Here is an 11149-nt window from a genome sequence, read left to right on the forward strand (position 1 = left end):
CTCACACTATTTTCACCGATTGTTATCTTAATGTCGATGCAGATATTCATTGCTGTTGCTGCACATGGGTGTTGCTGTTGCTAATTATTCTAATGATGATGCTGTACAATCAATGGTACCGAGTTTCCTTATGCGATGCTGGTCGCCTCGAGATCTCACCTCGTTAAACCAATGATCTTGAATACCGCCGTTGATAATGACGATCCTGCTCTTACTGCTGATTATGCTAATCATGTTGATCGTGTTCAATTACGTCCCCGATTATCGGGGTCGCCACGCACTCGTACCGGATGCTGCTGCTGCTGTTGTGAATGATGGTGATAATATTTAATATCGCAGCTGCTGTTAGCTGCACCTCGCTATCTTGTCGGCGTGGATGCCACTAATGCTGCCATCAATGATTCTCATTATGTTTAATGCCCCTGGTGCCAAATGATGCTTCCGATGTCCGGGGCTCGGCTTTACCTGTCGTCTGAGGCTGCTAATGCAGGCGATATTTATGTATGCTGGTATTGTTAAACATCTATTCCTGCTATGTTTATTGTCAACAAGTACTTCTGATGATGATAATGACGCTGCTGCTACTGATGTGTTTCTGAAACTTATGTGGCTCATGTTTAATGTTGCTGCTCATCATTGGAACCTCATTTGCCAGTAGCAACATATGATAATTGGTTTTTTACCCTTTTATTTGGCAACAAAACTGACACTTTTTTTTTTACAAGGAGTCATGTTTGCATTGACCACAATACCTGCAGTCACCATGTGAGACGAGGCTCTAAAGAAAGCTGTCTCGGGTGTGGACCAATAAATTTCAAGGACAGTGCATACATTATCAGAGTTGTGTGTTTTTTGTTTGCATTTCGACTGCAGGTATTGTGGTCAATGCAAACATGACTCCTGGTAAAAAAAAAGGTGTCAGTTTTGTTGCCAGATAAAAGGCAAAAAAACAATTATCATATGTTGCTGCTCATGTTTACGATGATGCTGATGCCATTCAACTCGATGTTGTTTCCCTTCCTTATTATTCGTGATGCTGCCGATACGGACTAAGCTGGTGACGTTGCCGCTAATGATGTTTAATGCGACTGCTGATGGCGAATGGTGATGAATGTTGCCGGTGTATCTGCTGCTGTGTGTAATGTTGCGGGTACGGTCTCCAATGATGACCACGGTGATGATGCCGACTATGCCGCTGCTGGCGATATCCCATGTTGCTGCGAGAGGATGCTGAGGATTATGATGCTGTTGCCGATGCTGCTGCCACTGATGTTGTTGTGACTGCAAATGATGCTCGCGTTGATGCTACTTCAGCTGATGATGATACTGCGGAAGATGACTGTGTTCAATGTTGCTGCGACTGATGATGATGTTGCTGCGACTGATGATGATGTCGCTGATACTGCTCAATTTGCTCTTGATACCGTCAATGATGCCGTGACTGAGGTTCAATGTTGCTCCTGATGGTAACGATGTTGATGCTGCTGCTACCACTGCCACTTGTCACGATGCCGATGATGCCGCTGCTGCTGCTACTGATACCACTACTGCCACTGCCACTTGTCGCGATGCCGATGATCATGACGATGCACAGCACACACACTCACTCGTCGTCTCGGAGCCCGTCCGCCTCCCCCAGGGCTCGCACCGGGGCCAGCGCCTCGGTGGGGGCGTTGAAGTTCCTGAAGCAGGCGGTCAGCTGCTCCTCGAAGCCGCTCACCAGGTCCTCCATCGACTGGAAGCTGCAGCCCAAATCTCCAGAGAAGTTGTCCACCAGCTCGCCCAGCTCCTCCGAGCTTGAGCAGGCCACCTTCACCACCCCGGCTCCACCACACGCATCGCCACCGCCACCACCACCACGAACATCGCCGCCGTCATCGTCGTCCTCGTCCGCGGCGTCGGCGGCGTTCGAGTTGAGCGAATCGTCGAGCTTGGAGGAGGCGGCGGCCGTGAGCGGCGCCTTGAACTCGTTAAAGTCCTGCCAGTCCTCGTCGAAGTGGGCCAGCGGCGCGGCCATGTTCGCGCCTCTCATCACTGTTCCCTCTCTCCTCCTTCGGTCTCCGTCTCCTCCTCGGGTGTCCGGCCTCTCGTCTCTCGCCTCACGCCGACGCCTCTTCTGCCTCCTCCTCCTCGCCTCTGCAATTGGAGCGGCTGGGGACGCGCAGATTTCCCAGCACGCACAAGGCGCGGCACCGCCCCCCGTGTGGAGGGCGGCGGTCACGTGCTGCGTCTACAGCCAATTGGCGTGCGGCTCGCGTGGCGGCGGCCGCTTACGTGAACTGGGAAAGAAAACAGAAGTGGGGAGGGGGGGTTGGAAATGGGGGGGGGGGTGTTTCTCGCGCATGCGCAATGAGTGTAAGTGGGACGGCAGGGCGCGCGCAGTCACGTGACGCGGGCGTGGGGTTGGCGTTGTGGTGGTGGTCTCTGAGATTCATTTCAACAACAAAAATTTAGAAAATAATTATCACGGTTTTTTTCTTCAGAGGAGGACCTACATGTAAATTGAGCTACTTTATTGTTTCAGTTTGAACTTGTACGACAAATGAAATGTGGATTAAAATGTTGTTCATGGGGGCCCCTCCACCACCACTACAGTGAAGGCTCTCCAAAAATCCGGCGAAATGTTGGCGTTGTGGTGGTCTGGGGCATGGAGACCGAACGAATTTATTTACTTTAGTTTGTTTTCTCTGCGATTTTCTTTTCTTGTTACGTGCACTTTTTTCTCGTTATTTATGTATAAAAACAATCCTAAGTAGTGCGGTTTTGTTTTTATATGTTGTGTACCGAACTGGATAATTGATGTGCTACGTTGTTGGATGCAATCGCATGAATGACGCTATAGAAAATAAAATTATTATTAAATATGAGTAGAACTTTGTTCTGTGTATATATATGAACAGTTTTTTTTAACAAATCAATTGAGATGACTCACAGCAGTAATCATCGCCGCTTAGTGGCACACACGTGTCCGTTTGCAGGCCGGGTGCCGAATTACCTTGTGCGCCCACAGGGACAGCTGCCACTGGGGTGGTGCCTCTTTCCAATCAGTGAGTTGAGATACTATGCGATTTAAAGCGTTCTGAGCATGAAGGGCGATAGATTAAAAGCCAAAGCATGATCACGACATTTGTTTGATCCACGTTTTTTTGAGCAGGAGGCGATGTCGCTTTGTGTAATCCCAATTGAGTACTGTGTGTGCAGGTCATTTTTTCAGTATTCAAATTTTTGGCCAATACCAATTAAATTGTACGTTTTTTTACAATATATTTGAGTCTTATCATCAGCAAGCAACATTTAAGCAAGCAAACCTTGGACCGGTTTCCACCTTTTGGCTGACATCAGCAGTCAGGCTGGTTAAATGCAGCTGGATTACCAGTTATTGGAAGGAGCGCTCCATATAAAACACCTACTTCGTTTATGGGGCATTGCTAAATCTGCTGGTTGGAGGACCTTCCAATGCCGTGCGGTTTATTTAACCGTATATCATGACTACAGTGGTGAATGGGGGTGAAAGCGGGAAGCACAGACGTAGGAGCGTACACATACAGCACATCAGTAGATTGTGGCATGTGTCCTCTGCTGTCCACATCGGATAGCCCGGCAGCAGTCTACAATAACCTGACATGCACGGTGGTTGCCCAACCAAGCACTGTCCAGGCCGAACCCTGCTGCTTAGCTCGCTTCTAAAAACATGACAAGACTGGGCACATTTATGGTAATATCGTCAGGCCATTTAGAGCAGAGTACTGTGTAACAACGATGCATTTACTGCACTGCCCTCTGCAGCCCATGTGGTGTCTCTCTTTAGAAGGGTCCTACGATGTTTCCGCGATGATGGCTACGTTATAATCCCAACACTGTAGTTTGCATTCGGGGTAAAAGGCGACACAAATAAAATATTGTCAATCCATCAGCCTTTTCTATACTTTGCAATCCTATCGTGTGTATTTTTGTTTGTTATTCTAACGTTCTGACCCACCCCTACTGGACATCCGTGAGGAAAAAGCTTTATAACTCATCGGATTCCTCCGTTATAAATACATATTCTGATTCTGAATATCATCCAACAACATTTGCTTCATAAAGAAAAGTGAACTGGTGTCGACTGCGAGCCAATCTCGCTAAAGAACTGCTTTTGGATTACCTAATGCTATTGGCAAGAGCACTTCGTCAACACGATTGTGCACCATGCCTGGCTGTTGTTCAACAATATAGTAATTGAAATAGATCTACGTTCCGATCTACGTTCTTCACTCAGATGATGAAAACTATGAGTCCATCAGCTCAACAAGGACTCTCCTGACCAATATCACTTGTTCATATCAAACAACTCGCCTTTTGCCCGTCCAAGGACGGGTGTATTTCAGTAAATCTGAAACTTGCAAGCGAAAAGCAGAGCGCGACGTGATAGTCATTGCATCAATTCGTGTGCAATTTGTAAGGGCGCGGTGACACAGACCTATGTCATTTAAAGGTTATAATCCCTTGTTCATCATGACGTCCTTTTTACTTCGATGTCTCAACAGCGTTACGGAGATCACGTGACGTGAGGGTTCTGCCTTTGTAGTGAGGGTTGTAAGTTGATGCTGAGAAGGGGGGAGGAGACGCCTCGGCCCCCCATGTGGAGTGACGTCACCTGCTCATGATTATTAATGAGGGGGGGTGTCCATGTGGAGGACGTCACCTGTTCATGAGTATTAATTAGGGGGGCTGGCTGACGTGGAGTGACGTCAGGCACGGGACACACAGACATTCTTGGCTCATAGTAAATTAAACTAGCCAGCTTTGTGAAATATGGTCAAACAACCCACGTGACTGACAAAGAGTGGGGATTGAGACCATCCAGCAGTGGATTGAGAAAGGGCTGTAAAATACATAACGAGACAGCGGTTTTAGCGATGTTGACAAAACCACACCATTTTGTGGTATGAAGATGTAATCACGAGTTTCATCGCTGCAATCATCCACATGTCTGCCTTGGCATTGGCGAAATACATCCTATCAATTAACAAAACAACTCACATTCGTCAATAACACTGCCTTAAAGGAAATTAATAATAGACAACGTTTCAGGCAATGACCCGCTTTATCGTACATGTATAGAGAGGTCAGAGAGATAGATTTGAAGACTGCACATTGCAGGCTTACACCGTTGGGCCTGATGAGAATAAAGAAATAGTTTTCTGACAACCAGTTTTTTTTTATTTGCATATTAATTTATCTAATAGAAACTGAGTAAGACAGACTGTTCCATAACCAAAAGGAAAACATTACTACTAAATAAATAAATGTAAATTGAAAGTAAAATTACTGCGTCAAATGTTGCTGGCACATTGCATTTCATCATGTCGTATGAGGATTTCAGAGCACGAAGTGTTGCCCGAATTGTGAGCCACCATCTCCAGTGTTATTTGTTCCCAAAAGCTTCTGCAAAAACCGGTGTGGTCAACGGCGTTTTATTTACAGCAGAGCCTCAACATAATATTCAATAAAAAAACATGTATGCTTTTTTCAAAAGTGGAGTAACGTGGAGATAAGGGGATACGGTAGTATAACATTTGTCCTTCCATCTGCTGGTCATCTCACATCCCAGCTGACTTGGGAGTTTCAGAAATCTAGAGTATATAGTCGACTAAACTCTTGGGATTCATCTTTCATATTCGCTTATGCATTATTGATTTATCTTCTCTTATCCGGTCCTTTGTTGCTTCACACTTGAATTGCACGTTAAAGGTAATTTAATTAAAAGTACGTAAATTTTTTATGCAACAGTTTCTGTTTTCTGTTACGTTTAATATTTCATTTCCAAAGTACCTTTTTGATTTGTTGTGCTTTTAATATTTCCATGGTGTTTATTCACGTTTGTTGAGGTGCATGCTTGGAATTACACCGCGAGACCTAAAGGGGAGCACACTTAAGTCCGAGACATCACATTGACTCTGAGGAAAACTGAGGACGTTTGGACAGGCCGCATGACTGCAAGGGATGATGGTCGGTGGTCGAGACTTACAATGGAATGGCAGTCAAAGGAGCTTACACACCCAAGACGGTGCTCGCCATACTGGAGACTGAGCGACGAAATAAGCCCACGCGTAAGAATTCCAGGGATGAATTGTCGCATGGCGAAACTGCGAGAGATGGCGACGGCTTGGGGAAGCCATCGTCCAGCAGTGGATAGAGCACGGTTGACGATGTCTGTACTCGTCCATGCACACCTTCCTTTAAGATTAGACCGATTTTCTCGATCGTCCATCGCTCGTTTATGAGGGACGTAAGGAATACTTTTCAAAATCATAATTGCAAGTAAAATGACCGACATCAAACCGCTAGAATATGAGTTTATTACATTGCAAATACGTGTATGGGAAACTACAATTATTCATCAAGTTTAGCAACAAATAACTTGTAGGAATACAAGTTTGCGTTGTTGTAGAATATACAGTTTAAAACATGCACATTTCCATTTTCAGATACATTAATTTGCTGCAACCAACATTTCATCAAGCGAGCAAACGTAACAAATGGAGACCTTATACCAAACGCAATGTGGCACTGTGATATAATTCATTAAATGCAGTTACAGAATGATTGAAACACGCTTCCAAGACGATGGCATTTATGTGTACAGTATAATTTAAGGTCCTTTTGTGCATTTATGTGACCAGTCACTGTGCAACTGGCCCTGAGAAAGAAGTATTCTTTAATTAAACGTGTTTTTGTAAGTGTTGGGAAAGGGTAGGGAGGTGCCTTTTAAAACATCACAAGTCCGTAGTAATATGAAACACCCCTTGTTGTAGCACAAGTCCAATATAAATTCCGTCACTTATTACATCACATTCAGGTCCTTTGGGGATGCTACCACAATGTTGATGGCCAGCGCACTGGACTTGCAAGCCAGAGGAATCCGGTTCAATATCCCGCCGTGGCAGTTGAGACGATGGGTACACCACAGTGAGTCGATTCACAGGTTGCATACGGTGGAGTAAAATGTGGGTACCAGGACGTCTGGCCAGGATGGGAGAGTCGGCCAATATGCCCTATAAAGGGGCTCTTCCGAGTGGAGGCCCTTCCACCAGCAGTGGTGTTCCAGTGGCGTGAACAAATAAACTGGAAACAATTTTGTTTTTGTTTTACCAGATAAGGCCCACTGAGCTATTTTTCAGAAGCGACCTGGTCAGAAATGATAGCTCAACCAAGTGGCTTATCAGGTGGACATTTTGTAAGAGCCAAATACTATAAACGCAGGTTTCTAAACGTGGATAGATGAACGGGAGGACCAGCAGAAAAATCCACGCACACCACAGGGAGAGAGACACGCAAACTCCAAATATACAACAGGCGTCAGGGTCTGGATCCAACCCACGACCTCCTGTATACCAGGCGAGGTAGTCAAGATCTAGTCACCGTGGCGCCCCACATAATTTCAGGGCTGAACCTTTACACTTACCAAGCAATGTGTTCTTACGCATCATGCTGACTTTAGCTTGCAACAATTACAATAGAAAACTGTTTCATGCGCTATGATTCAATGTTAAATATTATGAGTGCGAAATAGGTCAAAAACCTTCTGTTGCCCAATTGCCGATGGGATGTTTTGACTTTGAACATGTCACTGGAAAGATTGTTTCTCTTCTGTCTGCCAATATTTAGCTCCTCTGCGCATTTCACTCAATTGCATTTACCAACTCAATGCCGACCTCAACCGTTCATTTGTAGTAATTGCTTCTGTTCCATGAAACTGAGCGGTGTTACGCAGTTTCGAATCTTTGTTATAATTAAACCTCAATGTATGATTAATGCTCACAGAGTACAGTACGTTATGCTATTTATACATCTGCAAACACGTATTCGTCAAAATGCAGCAAACTATTTTAGTAACCTGATTTTTTAAAAGCTTGCATGTAGATTGATAATTTACCATTGTAAATGCTGTATAAAAATCACGAATTCTATTTTAAATTCTACAGTGCTGTCCTTCATTTAAAACAATATTCCTCACACCTACTTCTACAAAGACACGCTTCGCGGCTATTTCACTGACATGTTACACTGTTTAAAAAAGCAGATACATTGACATTCAATAGGCTCACACACGGAGAGCCCTTCATTATTCTCATGTTCGATGCACACAGCCCTTTATCATTGGACTGACCTTGTCGGTCGTGGGGGTTATTTAAGAATCAGAATCTTTATCTCGGAATCAGAAACTCTATTCATCGTGGAGGAATCCGATGAGCTGTGAAGCGCTTTTCCACACACGTCCAGTAGGGGCACGTGGTCAGAGTGTTACAGCAACAAACAAGACAAAGCGATAGGAGTGCAAAGCATAGGGAAGGTAAACAAGTCAAAATAAATAAATATTACATATATAAGTGCTGTACAAATTGCTTAAGTACATCCATTTCTGCCGAACACAAATTACTACCAAACTCGCAACATTTCACTCCACTGAGTAGTGCGTGGTGGTGAATGGGTCAAGCATAGACGTGGAAAGTTATACTGGTAGGAACGAAGTGGACCAGACCACCAATAGATTATATTGTCCGTCCGTCCGTCTATCAACATCGCCCCCTACTGCAAACACTTGGCAGGACCCTACAAAAACCTTTTGACTCAGTGGGGCTTTCCTGGCTTAACAAGTGTAATAATACATTATGTTTATATTCTTTGGTTATTCGTTCCTACCAGCCCACCCCGCAGGGTCCTGTTTACAATCCAACACTTAATTCTTGTGCACTGCCCTCTACTGCACACAACGTAGCACCTGTCACGCATGGTGATCGCTCATCAAAGCATTGTCCACGCTCATCCCTGATTATAATAATAATTTCAACTTGTGATGCTTGGCCGCACAGTATTCGTTCACTCTCAAGAGAGAGAGAACGACTCAGAGGCGCTATATATGGAGGTTAAACCTCTTTCGCACCGTACGTAGCCAACCTGCAAGGGGCAACCACAGACAGGGGCAGGCAGCCACGTGATGAGTCCCGCAAGTTCTTCGGTCCTATACATATAACGGTGTTATACTTGTGGGGGGGGGGGGGGGCAAGAGCATGAGTGCACGGGCAAACGCAGACGGAGCAAGGTGGGAGTCCACATTTTGTGTTTTGCTGCGCTGCCTTCTCCCGACAAGGCAGGGTGCATGAAACGTCGACACCCACGGGAAAGGCGTTTCGGACTATTTGCGTGATACGCCAGCCAGACCCGCCTCCACGGGGCTTGTGAGGTCTGGTGATACCAGACGCATTGCCAGAGATCTGATGTTAGCCCGAGCATGTACAGGTGTGTGTGTGTGTTTTATTTAAATATCAGGTGAGAGAGCCCGTTCACATTCTCTTTTCTAGGGAAGACCCGGCGAAAAGGCAACAGAGTATCTTCAGTACTCTGTTGATAAAAAAAACCCGTTCAGAATTGTTTTCTAAATAATTGTTCAAATACTTAACATCAGAGACGAGACAAAGACACAGCCACGATGGAAGGTTGTTTGAAATGGTGTCTGCTGAAAGTAATGCTGGTCTTGGGATCTCTTCGCTGCGAACAAGACCTGCGCCACAATAGCGGAGCTGTGGGGCAGTTCACGTAGAGACGCTGTATCTCAGCAACACACTAGAGGGCAACATACATTTGCAGATTGTATTCCTGGTTCTTTCGGTAAAGTCACGTAGAAGGGAAATAATAATAAAAAACCATAATAATTTATTGTATTATTTCCCTTCTACGTGACTTTACCGAAAGAACCAAGAATATGAATCCCTGCAGTCACGAAAGCTTTACATCGAAATTTTGCAGATCTTGTAATGCAATATTATCGGAGGCGTTCCAATGCTGTTGTTCATCCAGATTGATGATGTTTGAGATAATTTTGTTATTTTCCCTATAGCCGCATCTCATATTTAAGCAACAAACATAATCACCAGCAATTATTGACGTGTACAGTAAAAAGAGGAATCTTACTTACTTTCAAACATTTTATTAACAAAATAATGGATAGTTTCTTCTGCATTTGTAACACAAACCCTACCTTTATAATGTATCACCCACGCATTATGGAATTGTTTTACCTTGGTTTCCATATAAGTCTTGAACAACATAGACAGGATTGTGTATGTGACTCAGCGACACAGCGAGCGGCTTGCAATCGGAAGGTTGCGACTGAAAATTCTGGTTGGGGGATTGACTGAGCCCATCATTCTTCCAGGGTCAATACAATGGGCATTACATTGTGGGGAAGTGAACAGCGATTGCCCTGTATAGAGACTCCTCCCCCTTCGCCATAGTAATGTGGAATTTCCTCCACTATCTCAGGGTTGTAAACAAGTGATTGTAGTCTGAATGCAGGATTTAACTTTGGGTTAGACTCAGAAAGTGCACGTTTGTTTCCAAATCAAAACTGTCCATTAGCTCATCAGATTTCTCCAGTATACATAAATATTCTGATGCTGGTCATACGGTAATGGATTGTGTCCCATTGTTTTTCTTTATTGCATTGTTATTTATAGATACTAAATTAAATATTGAAATATAATATGCAGTTGTTATTGGGTAATGAGTCACTTTATTAGATTTTAATCTCTTAATGTTTAAAATATATATACTGTTTTGCAGGATTTCTTAAAGTTCATGTCACATCAAACCCATGTTTAGGTAATGTTTTAGTTCATGTGCTGAAGTAAGGTGCTATTTAAAAAGTTGATGGGAGAAATCTGATACAAAAATGAACAAAACATTACACAGTATTTCATTTGTTCACTGAGTGTCACTGAAGACACCAGCTATAAACAATGACAGGTTTTGGCAACTCACGCCGACATTCAAATGTGAGACAAGTTTTAAACATTACCTCTCAATTTTTCATCACCGTGTTGTATCAAATCGCTTCCATGAATAGCGCGAGCATGTGAACGCATCTCTTAACGCTCTAAGTATAAAGTCAAAATTGTGCAATAATCGGACACTTTTAATGTGCCTTGTGGAAATAATCCAAATCCTAACCACAAGTCTCAGCCGTCAAATCCGCAGCTGTACACTCACACGCAATATCAGGTACAGCTCAATGGATCATAGCATCTGTTAAAGGATACTTATTTACTTAACACAAAAAAAGTTACATGAATGTATCACAACCCGTTCCAGCATTGTAAATATAAAT

The 11149-nt window shown here is 44.0% G+C and overlaps 1 protein-coding gene across 1 annotated transcript in view; it reads right to left on the reverse strand.

The window, feature by feature from the left end:
* Nucleotides 1-2231, reverse strand: part of LOC144723454 (fasciculation and elongation protein zeta-2-like) — a 35040-nt gene extending 32809 nt beyond the window's left edge. Inside the window, exon 1 of the mRNA XM_078602224.1 lies at nucleotides 1608-2231. Within this exon, the coding sequence (XP_078458350.1) occupies nucleotides 1608-2032 (425 nt within the window). The 5' untranslated portion in view covers nucleotides 2033-2231. The remainder of the gene's footprint in view (nucleotides 1-1607) is intronic.
* Between the last annotated feature and the right edge of the window lie 8918 nt (nucleotides 2232-11149).

This window comes from Lampetra planeri, chromosome 18 (genome assembly GCF_965212315.1).
Source record: "Lampetra planeri chromosome 18, kcLamPlan1.2.h2, whole genome shotgun sequence".
Classification (NCBI taxonomy): Eukaryota; Metazoa; Chordata; class Hyperoartia; order Petromyzontiformes; family Petromyzontidae; genus Lampetra; species Lampetra planeri.